Here is a 20324-nt window from a genome sequence, read left to right as displayed (position 1 = left end):
GGAAGCCTCGAAACCGGATTAAATCGGCGTTCGTCACTCTACCGATATAGTTGACTCACTTCTTACCGGCTCGAAATACGGACTCAAAAGTATCTGCATACTCACTCGTGCAGTCAATATCCTCGAGGAATGTGAATCTGTAAGCTAAAAAATATGTGAATCACATCCGTCATTATAGACTTGAACAGTTCTTTCGCATTACAACTAATTGATGTCTTACATCTCAATTTGTCCAGGAATGACGCAAATTGTCGGTGATTTGTAAACGTAACGTAGAATTAGTTAGTGGAAGTAGGCCTGCCTGTCCGATTTATCTATATGGCACCTAGAGCTATCTCAGCTATTATCACCTCAGAGTAATCTCTGCCGAAGGTCTCGAAGGTGCTGCGTTTTCCTGCAGGACTTAAACATGTATCCCTCCGTTACAGGCCAAAGCCATGAATGATTGCTTGCCTGTCCATGGATTTTACTATAAAAATCGAAACAATCTTTCGGTTATACGTTGTTCATCAACCCTACACATGTTTTCAACGTTATTATCGTCATTTTACAATCATCTAAAGATTTGACCGTTTGACTTGAGATGCAGTGTCCGCTTCCCAATGGAAATGAAACATGTTTAACACGTGGGCAGCGGTGTCACGTGTGCGAAAAAATAGGTCTTCGGAACATGAGAACCGAGAAGCATAGCAATTGAGAGGTCGAACCGCCTTTCTTTCACTTCCATCTCCAGGTGAGGCGTACCCGACGAACCCGCAACTTTGTCCTTACCGCGTCTAAGGCACACCCACGTACATCCAATCCCCGTACGCCTTCTCTGCGGCGTTTGTTCGACTAGATGAAAGACGGTGCCTCTCGACGCTGAGGTATTAGAATCTTTTTACATCAATATACACAGCTGGAGCACAAAGGTAGGTATAGGAATAAGCAGCGCCGTTGAATATGTTTTAACATCCGCGTGTATATACACGTGTAAGTATGGACGCCTACATTCGTAATGAAGCCTACAATAACGCCGTACATTGTGCATACAGTGTATTTATAAGACTCTCGTAACCGTGGTTTACCAAACGAAACCTCTGGTAGGATTTTCGACCTTACCAAGTAATAAACGCGACTATTTCAGACGCTTAAATCACAGTTAAAAATTTTACGCGTATACCTTCGTATCGTTTTTCCAAGTACATCAACGCTATCAGATGAGGAAAAGGTTTTTCAGTTTTCTCTACACCGAGGTCGTGGAATAACTCGTGGACATATACGATATTCTTAACTCCACTAAAATCGCAGTGTTATTCGGAAATTGCAAGAAACGTCACTCTCGGGTTCCCCGTAACGTATAAGAATTAACGCGTCATAACACGAATGAATGAATGAATAAATGAACGAATGACCCTATATAAGGAGTTACGCGGGATAAAAAGTACTGAGAAGCCGAATGTGATTAGATGGAAAAACAAGACGGTGAAGTAGGTACTGTTTTGCAGCTATCTTTATTTCAATTCGATCGGCTAGTTTGCATCTTTACATTAATTATTTCTTTTTATTATCGTCTTACTTACTTAATTGTCTTTCTTTTGCTAGCTCGTATGCATAAATTATACAATATGGAATGTTAGCTGAACATGTTTTCTTCTTTTCATTTTTAATACAGGTCTGTTTCGTTATCTTCCTCACTATTTATTATTTACAAGAAATTGCAGCGAATTCGTAACTATCACGTATATATCCCCTTGGACAACACCTTTCGCAAATATTTGATTTTATTTTATCCAGTCTTCACTCACGGACCACAATCACGGCTCATTATAGGCGAAACATTTAATTTAAAAATTGACCGGGCGCTTTTTATTCATTTTCATTAACTACTATACCATCTGGGTTGCTTATCAATAAAATAACTATCTATGAATAGATATCATTGTCTCGCGAGGCACTTGGACTACAAAGCCCTATTACGGAAAGGCTAATCTCAGAACGTACCCAAAGCACGGACTGTAGCGAAGTGAACGGTACTAGTAATAATAATAATAATAATAATGATAATAATAATAAAAATAAGATTATTGACAATACAGAAAATTGCATTCGTGAGAAATGATTGCATCCAGCCAATCATTTTGTGCTAAAAGTAAGTAAGAAGGTTCGCAGCTGATTTCACAAAATTGATGATCTAAAACCAATTAGCGTGACGACGAGGTGACGAGATACAAAGTGTATACTCACAATTATGAATTATACGTGTAGATACTCCGTGAGAAAAACAAAGGAAGGAAACCTCGAGAGAGAGAGAGAGAGAGAGAGAGAGAGAGAGAGAGAGAGAGAAAAAAACAGATAATAAAAAATAATAACAATCGTGTGGTAAGCGATAAGGAGCAGAGAAGTTCTCGTGTTTGTTTAAAGGCTACAAAAAATATGATATTTATTTTATTCTTACAGCGTTTCATTAATATTATGTAAACTATTGTCGCCAACTATCACTGTTGCTATTATTGCAATTTATCAAACCTTAAGTCTAACGTCTTAGAGCATTGCGCGCTTGAATGTTTTCACACGGCAGGCCACATCTCTTACGATTTTTAATGCTACATCTATAATGAAATGTCTTATTAAAATACATATAGAAAATTATAGAAACTCGTATGGCATACATTCGGCGTACCAAATCGTTTGAAATGTATTTAGGTGGGAATGATGAGATGTCTCGACAAGGAAAATGGTGCGATTGTTTGTAAAATGAAGAAAAATAAAAATTGGTGTTCAATTTAAGTATCTTTCTCTCTTTCTTCTTAGAAATTTCACGACTTATTTAAATTACAGTGAATATTTTTATATATATACAAACATATAAAATATTTCCGACAATCACAATCTGTAAGGATACAGTGAAAATATATATTTATATTGCATATTCTCACATCTTGTGCGTCTCTTAGTTGAACATTTGCGTAGACGTTAATCCACGAAAACCTGACAGCGAGCCTGACATTCGACAATAATAATTGTAATTTCATCTATTCATCATATAACTATTATGCGATTCACACAATTCTCTAATCGTGTTTGGAATTATTATTGATTTATCATTAATCATTATTATTAATAATAATATAAAATTTCACAAGATACGATATGATGGAGTGTGTACTTGTGGCAGTCTTACTTTGAGCATCAATTTTCAAAAATATTTGTCTTCTCTCCTTTTACATTATTTTGGTATTTGCGACTACCAAAAGCAACGTAAAACTGAACGAAAAAAATTCTAAATCATTCATGGAGGAGAATCCCTAGTTTTGTTCGAAACTTGTATGAGGGGGACGCATGAACAAACAGTGACTCTTCCTCATTGGATCGGATCTAACAAAGAATAATAATGTATTTTTATATATATATAAAAAAAAACCACAAAAAAAAACACGTAATTCATTTGAATATACTTATCAATTATATATGTAGGCATATGTATGTATGTACATATATTTTTATTGGTCCCTCGTGGAATGAAAACTTTACGGTTAAGAAAGATACTATATACTAAAATAGTATACCAATTACTACGATAAAAATAATGTTAATAGGGAACGGCGTGCAGCGGTGCGCTATCGCAAAAATATTAAAAAAAAATATCACGGCTGCAACACTTGCTCGAACATCTATGAATCGGTATACGGTTATGTGTGCGTTGATGGACAAAAATTATCATTTTCTCCTTTCTCTCCTCAAAACACACAATCACACACACACACACAGAGTGCACGGATAGAAGCAGGTATGCGTGAATAGGTGGCGTCTGGCAAGGCGGCAGAGATAAACCGCTCGATGAGAACCGCTGTGAGACTGACTGTGACAAAGGGCCGCCTTTAGACATTCGCTTTCGGTTGTAAACCGTGCCTTTCCGAGAACTGCGGCGGGCAAGGGCGCAAACAAAGATAGGCTACGTGGCGTGCATGCCGAATGCAGTCGGGCTGCATAAGGGTACGTTTACGGTCGTGAAGCGTTAGGACGTTCAACATCTGTCCCGACTACCAATTGTAACCTATTATTTGCTCCGGCCTAAGCCAACCGAAAACGGAGAGTGTGTGTATGTGCGTACATTCGTGTGTATACATATGCATAGGCATGTACTGTATATATGTATGTTAAATATACGCGTAAACAGCGTGCATCCTGTGCAGAGCAGTTGTACAACCCTTGAAAACGTCTTCCAGATATTTCTCAACACACGATCGGACATGCAGTAATTCTAGGTATGCGTGCGATCAATGCACGTGCCGTTTTCTAGAAATGAGACGCGATCGCAATAATACATGTACCGTTAACTCGAGTGTTCCGCAGCATCGCGTGGACGCCGACCCCTGTATTTATCACAATTAGAGCCTGCGCCAAAGTCTGGGAGTTGTTTATACTAATCGTTTTCTTTTCCATTTCTATTGACAACAATAGGTAGTTTTGATCGATTGTGATATGAAAATTTGTGGCCAATTTTGAAACTGCATCCCCTCGGACATGGCGCGACACTCTAACATTCGTCGAAAACGACGATCGAGTCTAGGGTTGTTAGACGGGGTCCTTGCCGTCAAGCTTGTCGGCGAGGTCGGCAACGAGCTCCTTGTATATCAAAGGATCGATGTTCTTCCCGAGCTGGTAAAGGACGAACCAGTCGCCGATTTGACACTTCCGGGCGATGGTCTCTATCTGCGTCTGCGGCGATAGGCGAGCTCGGGCGCGAAGGAGAATCAAACGCAGCTTTGGCCCGGCGACGACGGCGGCGCGGTAGGCGAGGCTGAGCCCGCTAAGGATCGCCAGGATGATAAACCAGAACCAGAGGAAGACGTAGATCTTCTCGTTCACGATGTTCAGCGGCAGAACGCAGAGTCCGTCGAACTTCTGCACGCTTCCGGAGGGACCGTATTTATGGAAGGTGCACTTGGTCACCTTGGGAAAGATCCGGGACATCGGATCGATTCTATCCTCCGGTTCCATTTCCGTCATGCCGACGACCTCGGCGCCGTAGGTGGTAAACTCCCCGTCCAAAAAGAAGTCCATGAAATATATCTGACCGACTACGTTCACGAAGTTCAATATCTCGCATAGGAAAAATCTGAACGCGTAGAAGTTCTGCGTGTGCATGTTCGACGTGAAGTAATCGACGAGGAGTTTCTTACGATCCGACTTACACTCGTCGTTTACTACGGGACAGTTAAGGTCGAGGACCAACATCTTGATGCGGCCGCCCTCCCAGGACTTCCAGAGGTAACGCGGAACGTAGAATAGTATGGCTTGGAAGAAGAGCGTGAAGCATACCCATTGATAATACTTGTGATACTTGGTCGCGTCTTTTTCCGAGTGAGGCCCGACTCCCGGCTGCACGATGTCTTTACCGACCTCACCAGCGAGGTTCGGCAAAGTGAACGTCGAGTAGATCCAACAATACGTGTCCATGACGTTCAACGGGATGTCGTCGACAATGCAGTCGATCGGATCCCCGATGTACTGTCGCGAGGTGACGAGTAGGCTAAAGGCGATTAGAATAATCACGGTAGCCTTGTAGTGGAGACGGAATACGTTGTTGTCGATGCATACCGAGTCGAGCTTGAGCAAGCCCTTCACGGATCCGAAAACGTCAAACATTTTGCCGGTCTTGGCCTTGTATTAGGCGAGTCCCACGGGGGCGCACACGTCCCGTACCGACGCTCGATGCTACGAATAATCACACTAACCAACTAACTTGCACTCGCGGTAACACTGCTATACCGTCAAGCGTCGTCATCTAGGTTAAAGAATACTGTCGACGCACACACGGCACAAGTCCGACGAGTTGTTCCCCTGCGTTGCTCGCTCGGGTCCACTCAACCCCGCCGACCCGCCGAGACTCCCGTCGTAAATCCCCTCCCCCGACGCCCCTCGGCCGAGAAGCCTCGCTCAGTTGTTCGTTGCGATACCCTCGCTCCCCCCTCCGCACACCTGGGACCCCACTTGCGGCGTCGGCCCAACGCGCAGGCGCACGGGCCAGTTGATCCCGTTACCATGGCGACCGACTAAGCGAGATTAGCCTCGTGACGGGTCGGCGAGTGACGAGCCTACCCGCTCGGTTGGGCTAGTCTCTGAGCAGGTGGTTGGTCGCCGCGAGGTAGGTATATCGTATGGACGTGCGATTGTTCCACTAGGAAAGATGAACGTTTTATACTTACTCGGCGATCTTTTCGGCATCGGCACGTAACACGGCTGACGCGTTAAACGACGCCGATGCACGCGTGTGACGAGCGGCTGAACGCGGGCGCCTCTCGAGGGCGGCTGCGGGATGATGTTTCCTTAGAATACCATAATTTGTCTGGGAAAAACGCACGGCCGCTGACGACGTCCTGCTTGAGAACGAAAATCACATTTTCGGGGTAGCTGTACCTTTACCGTGACTGGTTCAAGCATTCTTTGTCGCTCGAAATGTCGATCACGCGGGTAACTGGCCGAATTCCGTTTTTCCGTTGGATGGCGCATGTTTCGTGCAGGGATCGTACATACAGGGAAAAACTGAATTACTTACCCAAGACCTTCGTCCGTGTTGTATTTGAAGAACACAGTTGCGACAAACCATTCTACGTCATTCTCGGGGGGGTTTTTCATTGCATCTTTCCCCAAGACCACTGTAGACGTTAACCGGAATCGGTGGTTTCATCAGTTTCTCCATATTTCACTGCGTGTAATGAAGAATTACCATAATCTGTAAACCTTGTCGCAATTACACGGATCTTGTACGTTGCGCGCTTGATGCTCAGAAAAATATACGAGCAGGCTGCATAATTAATAATAACGGTACTTGCAGGGTTTCGCCCAGCGTAAAGACCGCGACTAAACCTGTCGAAAATGTCAGTAAAGTATTGAGAAATCAGAAAATAATAAGCACCCGCGTAGCGGCAAGATGAGAAATTCTGACGGACGTCGATCGTGTATCTTAATTACGACTTGGTTTTCAAAACATTTGAGACGTGACGTTTGACGTGACCCGCAATGACTTGTCGGGAACATTCAAGGCATGAAAAGAAACGTGTACGCATATCGACAGCATGCAGAGATCTAGTTTCTGACAGGCTGTAAAGTTTAATCGATGTATACAAACAAGTGTGACACGCTTAACGGAAAGTGTGTATGTAGGTAATGGAAACGTCTTGTTAGTAATTAGAAACATGTGTTCCATATGAACTCGGCACCTGTAGCTCGTCTCGTTGTCACATTAGTATACGTCTCCTAACGCATGAATTGACGCCCATATGGAATACTTGTAGGTACTCAACTCATTATCACAATATTACGAGTGCGAATAAATTTATCACCAACTCTTGCAAATAGAAAGGCTGCCAGGCGTAATGTAGGGTGACGCGATTAGCGAGATAACATTTTTTTCGAATCAAGTCCAGTTCAAACTGAAAAACTAGGTGGGGGGGATTGTATATTTTCAATTTACTACATTTTCATAATTTTGATCAGCCTCGAAACAGGCAGTCTTTCACCGATCACTTACTTAAAAATCTGCTCTGGTCGATTTCGACGTTGTTTCGTTATAGCTTCCCTCATTTTATTCGATTTTGGTATTGTAAATGTGACAACGTGTGCGGCGACATAAAAAGATATTGTGACGTAGCGCCTCGTAAAAGCGTAACGTCATCAATAGGCTGCGCGACGAAATCATTGAATTAAAAGAGATACTGATGTAGTAAATTGATAAACGTGATATAAATTTGACTTATAAGTGAGACATATACGGGGCATTCCATGACATTATAAAGCCAATCTGAGACGTCGAGGTAGAATCTTGATCGAGATGTAATAGAATGCCCCATACGTGAGTAATTATATTAATTATATCACGAGTATATGAAACTTGCAAAATAGAGCAATGGGAATTTAATGTAAGAAACAATGCGTGAAACAAGTGTCACGACTTAAAGCTTCGGTCTGTCCCACTTTTTCATCACAACATAGGATATCGTTGGGCCGTGACGTGTGTCCGATTTATCTTCGGTTAGAATTCTGACCCCGAACCAAACATCTTCCTAACCACTATTACACGTCAGTGCTTATAATTTTGTATACACAGTATTTCACACGTGCGTTAAATATGCTCGTCGCTTTTTACTACTATCATCACCGTTATTCGATATGAGCTTACGGAGAAAGCCAAATATGTCAATATACACACGAGCCTTCTTCACATGCCGTGTTGGTGTACGGAATATGATGACTATCGTATGAGCCCTGAGGTCTGCAAAATTGCACGTGAGGCTTAAGGTGCTTGCTAAGCGATATACCTACGTGTTCCATCCGTTCGTATACGGCTGCGATGAGCATGCAAACGTTACACCTATGGGACCTTGTCTTATTAATTATATTATTTGACTCATAGCCTGATCATGTAAACCTATATTGAAGTACACGTAGTACGATGTTATAATTCGTGATCGGAGTACCAGCATCGGAAACATGGAGCACGAAACGATAAGACCTACGCGCTTTTATCGCCTTCACGAACGATCGCAATACGAATATGTCGCTTTATTTATTATTAGGCAAAGAAACACTGTATATACCTGCGTATACTTTCGTACATGGTGTTTCGGATCTACGTTCTGACCGCTCGCATGTCAAAATTATTACCTCCGACATTCTGCTCGTCGAACGATTCGTTGGGTAATTCGTTCAAATTATATTACATTCTATACGCGTCCGTACATCCGTTAACTTATACGTACTGCTTAAAATTGTGAAACATGTAACGTGAGGAAAGATAATCGATCGTTAGTTGGTTTTCAGATTTCAACGATCGTTTCACGGAAGGCACGGTGCACGTATAATCGTAATGAAATTTCTACCTTGTAGATTACTCATGCCAGCAATATGCAGCTATCGCTAACTAAATACCTGAGGAAAACTTCTGTTCGATTTCTTTTTCTCCCCGTGAGCTGTACTCGGTTTGGTAAGAAAATCAGGCCAGCGCAAAGTCCCGAAGGCATGATTCAACGATCAGCACTTGCAATTCTTTCTATATTCTTGAACTGCACAGCTGCGGCTGTTATCGTCGACGCGAGTAACAATCGTCGGTTAATCATGAGTCGTTACAACGGTGAATCAGTTATCGGAACTGCGTTAGTTTCTAAAGGTGAATCAACGGACTACGCCGGCTGTAGTGAACGCCGAATGGCTGTTCGGGCAAATGATAAACCGTTATATGTATACGAAAAGGTTCAGGAAACATTTTAAAGGAAGCGCCGAAACAATGTTCTACTGCATCCGGCTGTGATGTTGCATTCTCGAGATGCTAGCTTACCTCGTAAATCTGTAACAACTAACGTCGACGCCAATCGTCAAGCACTTCTGTGTCGTGTTTACGAGATACGCTCGCTGCATCGTGGACCTCTACACTTTTACAACAGAAACAGCCATTAAGAGTGGGTGAAAGGGTTCTGGCCGAAAGCCAAACACCGTAAAGCATCACGGATATAAACGGCTTCGTACACGTATAGTTTACAAATCGAATACACGCAATTATACGCGGAGGTTTTTTCGTCGTCGATTTATGTAATCATGCGGATAGGCTGAGAGATCAGTCTTTGAGATAATTATTTCTTACCGATAAATTACGTATTGTTTATCCGGAATATTCTACGGTGCAAAATATCAGCTCAAATTTCTCAAGTTTGGTATTTGGGAAAGTAAAAATTCTCAGCATTTTAATTCTATTCACCTGTAACTTTTTTTGTACCTTATAGCGAGGGTGATAATTTTGTTTACACAGTACAGCACACAGGGATTCATCATGTTTTGCATGTAAAATTCGTTTATTCTCAGCCGGTGATGTAATCTTATCGTGTGTATCGCCGCCACTTTGTCATACCTTGGTATTTTTATTCGATTTATTGAGAGATAAGGTTATTATAATCATGAAAATACGTTGTATTAATGCAATAGTTACGGTTTCTTTAGAAAAGTAGCGCATCCACAAATAACGGGTCCTGTGGCGCAACGGATAACGCGTCTGACTACGGATCAGAAGATTCCAGGTTCGAATCCTGGCAGGATCGAGATCTATTTTTAAATCGTCAATGTTTTTATCCTTGTAAGAGTCTACCTATTTTTTATTAAATAAAGCCTTCTACACACAGAATCTATTACTATTTGTGACATGGTATTAGAATTTTATCATAATCGTACACGCCATTTCGCCACAAACGTTTGCGGTCAATAGCAATGAACTGCAGTTGTATATATATATATATATATACCGATAATAAGAAACAGTTATATTATAATTGATCGACTTTGTGAGCATAATGGATATGAGAAAATAATTATTCACCTATCTTCTACATTTAGAAGAATTACCAATTTTTAAAATAGCCATTCAACCGGTTTGAGCTCTAAATTTTATTGTTGTGATTATATTTTCATTTGTTACACGCAACTCAGCTTCCCTATAATGATAGGTTCTCATCGTCAGTGCCGAAAGAAATAATTATATTTTACGCCTTCTCCCTGCCGCCTATCCCCGCAGGCGAAAGACAGAAGACCGTAATATAAGCTTCTGGTTATAGCTTATACCTACCTATATAGCTATATATATATGTATGTATATATATATATATATATATATATATGTTTAAGGTGCAAACTTTTCCTGCGAAGGCATTCTTTCAGGTGCACGCAAGGCGAAATATTCGGGACCGCGATTCATCGAGGGACGATTATACTGACCGTTTGGAGCAATTTACATGGATAATCCGACGGCTTACACACACACGCACACGCGCAGATACATGTATAGTATGTACGTACATACAACTTGAATACAAGCATATGCAAACAATAAAAGAAAACGAAGAAAAGACATGGCGGCGTCATTACTCTTCGTGAACAATGAATGGGAATTAGCGTTGAACTTCTCAATTCTAAGAAGACTTTTTGGACTTAACTGCTGTCGTTTAGAGACATGATATCCAAATGAAGTACGCTTTACCAAAAGCCCCATTAACGAACACGGTGGGAATTAGCGAAGGACATGAGACGCCAACTAAAAATTATTATTATCAAGATTTAGGTGTGCCGATATGAGTTAGCAGCTTTGGTTCGGAGTATCTGAAACTCATTTCAGTTTATCCGTCATTAGTACTTGGGGATAGTTATTACAAAATAAACAAATTACCATTGCTCAGAAAATGGATACGATTGACGTAATGTTTTACGGTTTTCACTGATCTATATTTGAATTGTTTATAAGACTAGCGCATTAGCGCCCTCGGCAAACTCTTCTCATTCTTATTTTTTATCATGAAAATTGTCTTTATCTTTGTAAGATTTGAATAGTCTCTTGACCCTGTAAATGTTTCTGAACGCTATGTTTTTTGATTATCAATACAGAATCTTAATCGATCCTGTTCGCCGTAAATAATTATCTACAACCCACTGCGTTAAAATAATCAGTGCCTTAATAAAAATATGTTAAATTCATTTTCACGAATAGCTAATCTGTATTCTATGTATGCCGATCTGCTCACGCGTTTAGTAGTAGTCAACTTTCTGTCAAGACGAAGTAAATTAAAATGCCGACCTCTCGTTCCGTATGGATGAAATACCGAATAAATCCACGCCTCCACCTTTTGATCTATTCAACTTATGTTTCGTAACATTTTGGTATTCTTATTTTAAAAAATGACGTATGATTTCGGCATTTTTTAATTCACTGGAGTAGAAAAAATAGCTGTTACTTCATTACATCTTGAAGAATTGAAACGACGATGGTCTTGCCGTGGTTTCAATGTGAAGCATTAATATAATTCGAGTTTACTTTCAATATAGCTGTAATGTAAGTAATGTGCTGTTGATTCCAAGTCGTTATTTGATATTATTCTTTACTCTAAATATATTATTACTACGGATCATCTTATCTAGTAATTGCATTGTTTCTACATCAAATTCTGAATTATTTTGCAAGCGATGATTTAAGGTTTCTTGTGCGTCTATAATAGGATGAAAAGTTGGTCGTAACTTGGGTTTTCGGTGTCAGCCGAATACACATATAATGATGTATTTATTTGAAAATATATCTGCCCCTATATTTGAAAACAATAGGGGCCAGGTCGTTGTGTTTGCAAATTTAGTAAATTAGGATCAAAAGACGCAGAATATATGGAGTTATCATATTACCTGATATTGGATAATTGTATTAGGGTAACTTTCATCGCGTGCAATTCTGCTGGTAATATACGATTTATCTCCAATTTTAAGAAGATCGTCAATAATGTCACGTCAAAAACGTCCATCCACTTGTTAACATAGAAACAATGGTTACAAAAAATTCAGATTTTTAAGTTTCTACATACGTCACGGATACACGTGTACTTTTATGAAGAATTTGTGGAGATCAGTAAACTAAATGAGTTTCAAAAGAGCGTGAATATCTACGTTTTTCCGTTGACTTGAAAAACTAAATATTTCCGTAAACAATAATTAAGTAGAACGTGACGAAATCTGTATTTTCCAATTTGTAAAATTGAACAAAGAGATTGTTTGACTTCCTTATTCTCTTCAAAGAATGGATACATTCTTGAATACCGTCCTACGTGGGTATAATTCTCGCATATACATTATGATATACTGACGTTGAGCAAACGATTATTCGAAGAGCACTTAAGAATAGTATCATGATGGTAATACGTTGTAATTCTCGACCATCACAACGTGACTCGCAACGCGTTGCAAAACCACGGACTTGCGGAAACTACCTCATGACATTCGCTGTTAGATGTTAAAAAAATTTATTCTCTTTTTTCCCATGTACGTAATAAATCTTCCTCTATGCACTTGGTTTATTTATTCATTCATTTATTCTATTTCCCAATCATCTTCTTTTCATTTCCCACCGTTTAAGAATAACTCCCCGGCTATAATATACTGGAACTTGAACAGCTACGTGCGGACGGACTGTAACTTTTTGAATATCGTCGAGGGCGAGGGTGAATCTACTTTCACTGCGGACTCGCGTACATACCTACATACAGACATATTAAATACCTGAGCTCACGCATTTGTGAGACCTCTCGGAGATCCACTGCCTTGCCTCATACGGTAGGTACAGCGCAACGAACAGTATTTTAACACGAACGTGATAAAATGTCAAACTATAGTCCGTTGATCCATCGTCCGCCCGAACACGGTAAGAGTAATCCGATCGTGCGTCTTGTTTAACAAAAACTTTATTTACCTCTATTGTTCCTTCTATAATTATGTGCCACTTGGTGCATAAATTTAGGTAACCATGAACAACCTGACTTTTCAACTTTTCCATCGGAACTACGTTAGTCGACGATGATGTCTAGTTTAAAACCAAGTTAGCCCCATATTTTTAATTTTATTATTTTTACTAATTGTAGATGTGGTCAAGCTTCTAAGTCCGCCACCGAGTTTCTCCGGGTCCAAAAAGAAGCGCCGCTGAAGTCTTAAGATATTTAGGTGTACACTGTACATATACCGCACCGTAAGCTTTTGTAATATTCCAAAAGTTCAATACCTCAATTTCGCCTCGTGTGGATTCAGTTGCTTTGCTTCTTAGCGACGAGACGTAAATTTGACAGTCTTGACTAAACTGAAAAATTACAATATTCATTTCTGAGGCAGTGGCATCTTTTCAGATTTTGCATGGTAACTGATCTTTTCAAGCGTGTAGTTCTGCAAAAAGAGCGAGCCCAGTCCCGGCATTGATGATCTCCAATTCTCGTTCCTCAGCTTTACTTAACTTTTGTATCGCGCAAGTAATGGACTTCATTGCTGAGAACAGTACAACAAGTCACTCTTGTTTTTCAATTGAAAAAAAAAACGTATCGTCTGACGTATATGTGTAATGTTCTCCAAGAAGCGAAGCACAAATGTTAATTGAGGCTAAAAATAATAATAGGTTAAATAAAGTTAATCTGCTCTGGTCTTCGGTTAACCAGTCACGTGCGGGGTGACTGCAGTATCGTCCCGCTACGTCAACCAGTCTCCAACCGAGAAAAATCCCGTCCATTACTATACAAGCATATTGATACGTTTACCCAGTGGTTGTACCTATATTTATAATAAGTACATATTAAGATTTCCATACTGAGGCTGGTCTGTGTAACAAACAGCACGACACTGCTTTGAAATCACTTTGTACGTGATTTGAAAAACCTTTCGCAGCCAATGACATCGTTCGAATCTCGAAGTCCGTTGATGATTTTTCGGATTTAGAAGATGCGTGAATGCAGAGCCGGCAAAGAAGTTTTAAAACCGACGCGAGGTGGAAGTAACAAAGCAACGGTTAAGTTGACCGCAGAGTTGCGGTACTACATGTGAAGCTATCGGGTGATATTATAGTCAATTAGTTGACAATTGTCTATTAGGAAACTATGGTGTAGGCGGGGTTGCCTCAGCACTCCGGACGAGTTTTGGGGTGAATTAAAATGAGCACACAGTAGGTACTACTTTGACATGTATCGTAGTTTCAGTAACTAGTCGGCCGATATATCGTTGTTGGTGTATGCGTACGTATTTCGATTGAACACACGACTCGAAGCTCAACGTAGAGCGTGGAATGCGCGAGGAGATGCAGGGTGCATAATTCTACACGCAGGATAACCCGGGACGGTGTCTAAAAGATGGGTCAAATGATTAGTAAAGATGCGGAGGTCGCTTCTGGGCTTCTATATCAGCTACAGTACGTCCGCGCTGACTCTAGCTTATCCTTATGTCAGGATGTCCATTGTATTTATACTTCTAACTATGCTTATACACAATTTGACTTGGTTTTACTCTGTTAAATTCTCGTCTCTATAAGTCTTTGTCCTAGGCTGTTTAACGGACGCTAGTATTAAAAGAAAACGTGCACAGTTTTTGCATTGTTATTTCTTCGCTTATTAAACTGCATAACTGCGTTTAATCACAGAGTAGTAATATAGTTAAAATAATTATACAACGGCGACATTTACTTTGAATGTATCGTTGCGGGAATAAAGGTTAATTTTTTCCCTCTGAAACTGTTGTTTGAAATAACTACGAAATGGATACCGTTCACCCGGTTATCATAAAAAATATTTATAATTCCTCTGTATCTGCCGATACTTATAATTAAGTGAAAAACTTGACTAGTTAAATTATTCAGTGGATCGAGGAATTATAGTTGTACGCACGAACCTCGAGCACTAACGTTTCCTCATACCGTGAGAAAATTTTCCGACGTGTTGCCATCCGTACGAACACAATATAAAATATCCGAAAATGCTATCCTAAGGATGACGTACAGATCAAAAAGAAAACCATCGTTATACTACAGTATATTTTCGACGTTCCGAATACCGTCAAGGAGTAGCACCTAACGATGGAGAGTTGGCAGAGCTCCTCCTCCTCCTCCTCCTACTCGAAACCCCTCACGAAGCAGGACTTTTGACCGCAGCCATTAATCGGCCGTCTGGGATCTTTGCGGTCAATACGTGATCGCAACTAGTTTTCTTACGGCAGAATCATCGGCACAAAGAGCCTTCTTTACACCTCTCGATATTACCTCCCCCACCCGAGTATCTTCTCACGAATTTTGATCTGTGCGAAAATTCGTCCCCCGCGCGTGAGAACGCAGGGCACAGTAATTAACAGGCAAGTTGAAACCGAAATATCTGTACACCTATATCTATATATTCTATATACACATAAAGACGTCTACACCGGTCGTCACCTGCGGCAATCACGAAGAACGGGATATCGTCTCACCTGTAGGCTGTATAATACTTCTCGGTAAGTATACTCCAGCCCTGCCGGAGGCTTACCGAACCACGTCGTCCTGCATGCATCCCGAATGCATTTATGCACCTACCATCAGCCTATGCACCATGCGTACATCCGTGTGTCGTCCCCACACATTTTCACCGACAAAAGTATGCAGTCTCTACCCGCACACACAACGGCTCTACCGATGGGCTGGGGCTCATCCACACCCACATCTACGCCCACATCCACATCCGCACGTCTACATCCTACGGTGTCGTTAGCGCAGTCAGTGAGCGGTGGTTCTCATGGCGGACTTGTCCGGCTTGTAGCGACGAGAATCCGGCGACGGGGGCGGAGAGGAGGGGGGTTTGGGCCCGGTTTTTCTGGTTCAAGGCTCGCAGCGGTTCTGCTGCAGGCCTCCAGGTATTCCAGGGCTGGATTTGCCGATGCTTCCCTCGCCTTGACTCCTCGGCTGCACCGTGGGCATCGTATGAACGGCAGTGGGGGCGGCGAGGGTGGAACTATCCGGGCGTCTGTCTCCGGGGGAGCCGGATTCACGGAGCCCTGCCATCTACGGCCGAAGAGGAGGAGGCCCGAGGGAAGGGGGAATGCAGATAGCGGCGGTTGCCCTATGACATACATTCGGTGACCGAAGTACGGCAGCGCCTTTCTATCTCGCATAGAAACGTTCGCAGCAAACACCTACCTCCTTTTCAAGCCTCCTTGGAATCCAGCGTTGCATACCGTGTGTCTTCATCTATGCCTGGGTAGGTATGTATACACTGTACATTGACAGAAAGGAGTCAAGAAGGGTGTATATATAATGTAAGGCCGGTTTTCGAGGGGCCCCTAACCGCCCGGCTTCCCATTTGCTTTTACTGCCGAATTCACGGCCCTCCGAACTCTCGGGTTGAGTTCCTTACCGCAGGTTGCTGCGGCGTGGGCGATGGTGAAAAATGTTGCCGCGAGGTCCTCTTTTCTCGATGTAAGTATAACTGCCGGGACCTGTGACTCCGAGGACTGTAACGATGCCACCGAATTGAACCTAATTTGAGTTTCCTCCGATGTCCGGAAGAGGATCGTTATGTTAATTAGGTAGTTTGTAACAGACTTATTGGAGAAAATTGTAACATTCCTAATATATAATGAATATTTGAAAAATTAAACCACTTTCCTATCTCCTCAGCCAAGCTTCCTTATAAGGATAAACGATCGGTTACACGTCTTGCATCCAGATTGATCACAGAGCTTGCAGTAATGATAAAATTGCCTACGTGACTTATATCAGATGTACGCAAGCATCGAGACTTAGTGTAATAGATTCTCACGCCAAGAACATATTGTACAACGTTAATTGTATGTTTGCAGACTCCAAGCTAGCGTTCATTTGTAATTTTACTGATATCACGTTGTGATTTCTTACAACGCATATGGTCATTCGGTTTCCGTTCGACAAAATATTACGTTATACGAAACCACAAAGTTACGTTCGATGTCTTCTTGGATTCTGCAATAAATGTAACACTTCAGCATTTAATGTTCAGAAACAAGGCTTTCAATGCACTGCGCGTTGCGGTAGAAACGCTGGTAGTGTTTTAAAACAACCTACCAACTTTTTCTAACAGTAGATTAATTAATCCAGCCCATTGAGGACAATTGGAGTAATCGAACTCGAAGTGTCATTCGCTTAATTTCCGAAACGAAAATACAATTTTTTCTCATCCTCAGGCGAAATCCAAATTCCACTTTCTTAATTGAGATGATGAGCCAAACATGTCCGGAAATTTTGCGCTAAACTAAACTACGGAGTCGACAGTGCAGGGAAGATACGATTAGCGTGTCAAACATTGTCACTTCAAATTTGAAATATGAAATTGCAGATTCGCGTTCAATAATCGCACACGGTTGGCGAATAGCAGTGTCAAAGAGCGCTGATAGGATATTTTCGAGGAGTTGAACTCGGTATGAGACAATTTCTAGAATGCTGAGGACCTCGCCCGTGTAGCTAAGTAAAAATTAGTTGACACAGGTTTTTCCATTATTCAGACATTTATGCAGCAGTATAGATCAGAGCTGCGAAATAGTTGGTCATACCAGGTTTCACATGTCATTTAACACAAGTATAAAATGTAAAATTTTCTCACAACTACATCGGAAATTTTTTAAGCGTAACGAATGATCCGTTTAACTTGAACACCTGTGTCTGGACCTTTTAGATGTTTGTTCGAATAATAATTCGGAACGCGAATCAGTGACGTAATAAGCGTGGGTTCAGTGGCGCCCGCAATTCAATCAGTACAGTACAAGAGTTGTATTGAAATTGAAAAATGTTTCGTTTTTTTCTCCCACGGTATATTTGCCTCGAAACGATTATCCGGACCTGAACTTTGATATATGCCTTTATTTATTCTCTACGTTATGATCAAACTTGAACACGTGGCTGAGGAAGGCGTTACCAAAATAGTAGTCAAACGAGTGTTTTGGATGAATCGTACGAATATCAACGACATTATTTGTTAATATGGGCAATGAACGACTTTTATAATTAAACACGATCATCTCGGAGTAGTTGTACTTTGTGCCATCAGATATAACTACCTCGTGATGTGTCTAAAGTGCCTCTGTGTATAAATTTAATACTTGAAGCATGCCGCATAATTGCCCTGCGCCTCTGATAAAGGAATATGGAAACCACAATATTATAGCCCTGATCCCGGCATTTCTTGAATCGTACTTCTCTATCCTTGAGCTAGAAAACTAGCTAGGCGTGAGAGTGCATTGTGGACATCATGTGGTTCAACTCTTCTCCGTCTGGTATGCACAACGGTGAGGATCTCGCATTCCGCAGACAAAGCATCGCTATTGTCTTTCTTCATGTTCTTCTGTTGTTCATGCCGTGACTTTGCATCGAAGTCGAAAAGTTTCTTATGCTAATTTTCGCGTCTCGTATTCACCGCGATATAGCGTTAAAGTCAACGGGTCGTATGAATAAAAATCAAAAACTTGACGTTTCCAATTAGCTGCGCAAAAACCGGTACTGCCACGTGGGAATTATTATTTGTCATTTGTTCAGCGTAATCAAATAATATTTATGAACGAATCGGTTGCATGGCATTCGCAGTCGCATATTTTAGAACCAAACCAACCAGAAAAACTACTTTCTGTATATCGTATAAGCTGAATGTTAATTTCAGGATTTTAAAGGCTTCATTTTTCACGACTAAGGCTCAGCGACCATATAACTTGAATACTATTGACAAATTTGTGCTCGAACATACCATGAAACCTGGTTAATATACCAGTCTGTAATGTCCTCTTTTCCTGCATCTGGGCACACAAACGATTGCGGCATTGAGGAAAAGGAGATCGTATCACTCTTGCGCAAGGCCTATGGCGATACGGTGTATTAAATCATTCGTGACACTTTGCCTGTAACAGTGAGGATGTTTCCATCTTGTACCGATTATCATACGTTTCCATCACCGAATGATTCCGTAATTATCTATTGTACAAAATTATTGATCAACAATAATATGCAGTATTCGGATGGTGCATCATAACGAAGGCTCTCCCCTTTCGAACGCGGCCATCACCCTTCCTAACGTCTATAACTCAAGAACCCTAAAATTAAGGAGCCGTATAGGTCAATAAAAAATGGGCTTGCTTAATTAAACATAAAAACTATGTCGGAACTTTGATCTTGCCTGTTACATTGAACAGCGTTACGACGTGCCTTAATTTTTATAATTGCCCGCTTCGAATGTTATTAGTACTACTAATTAATACAGATATTCGTGCGTAAATATCTTTTACTGGTGATTGAAGAATTTTCTCAAAGAATTATAATCAGAAATATCTACTGAATATGTACAGCAAGTGTTTCGTAGCAAAGTATAAAACCAATAATTCGAATCACAAGGTAATACTGAGTTATGTTAAAGAACCTAAGATCAAATATTGTAGACTGTGATGGTACTCACCTGCGGCTGAAAACCGGTTAGCTGAATTTCACATTTTATTGTATACCTCAAACATGCCGTACAAAAAAGATATAAATTTTAACTGTCACTATCATCACGAAAAAGAGATAAATTTTAACTGTCACCATTCGCTAGTGTACTAGACATTTGGAAAATTTTACGATTGCGGTGAAACGTTTAATACAACATGCCGTAAAATAGAAACTCGACAGCTTTTGCGATCTTAAATCTTTCATTTATCACTGAAATGCAAATTGAAGTCTATCATCCATAAACTATCGGGCTGGGACTCAATCTATAGGTTCTAAGTTTTTCTTTGAGGACACCTACTGTACGTCCAATTGGTGATGAATGAATGCGAAGACCATATTTACCAATAACGCATAGGAGATTATAAAGTTTGATCAATAGGTCGTCGTTTTAATCCACGCCATCATCACAACTATACATGTTCGTTGGTTAATTTGGTAATAGTATTCTTAATGGATCACTTATATACCTACCACGTTATTCCATGATAATGAATCTTTGTTTCAAGATGACTAAAGCTGAGAGCGGTGCTTTGCCCGTAATAACGCG

General features: G+C 40.9%; 1 protein-coding gene and 1 non-coding gene across 2 annotated transcripts; one reads left to right on the top strand and one right to left on the bottom strand.

Moving 5' to 3' along the window:
* Positions 1-1474: 1474 nt before the first annotated feature.
* LOC107223419 (innexin inx2) lies at positions 1475-5855 on the bottom strand. Its single transcript, XM_015663100.2, has one exon. The coding sequence runs from the start codon at positions 5629-5631 to the stop codon at positions 4558-4560; it is 1074 nt and encodes a 357-aa protein (XP_015518586.1). The 5' UTR covers positions 5632-5855; the 3' UTR covers positions 1475-4557.
* A 4145-nt stretch (positions 5856-10000) lies between these two features.
* On the top strand, positions 10001-10073 carry Trnar-acg. The gene has a single exon. It is a non-coding gene; the product is annotated as a tRNA-Arg (tRNA).
* Positions 10074-20324: the final 10251 nt, after the last annotated feature.

Source organism: Neodiprion lecontei, chromosome 3 (assembly GCF_021901455.1).
Source record: "Neodiprion lecontei isolate iyNeoLeco1 chromosome 3, iyNeoLeco1.1, whole genome shotgun sequence".
Taxonomy (NCBI): domain Eukaryota; kingdom Metazoa; phylum Arthropoda; class Insecta; order Hymenoptera; family Diprionidae; genus Neodiprion; species Neodiprion lecontei.
Note: the sequence above shows the minus strand (reverse complement) of the source record. Positions and strands in the feature narration are given on the sequence as shown.

Coding starts and splice junctions, on each gene's coding strand:
- LOC107223419 (XM_015663100.2), bottom strand. CDS start 5,631: ATGTTTGACGTTTTCGGATCCGTGAAGGGCTTGCTCAAGCTCGACTCG.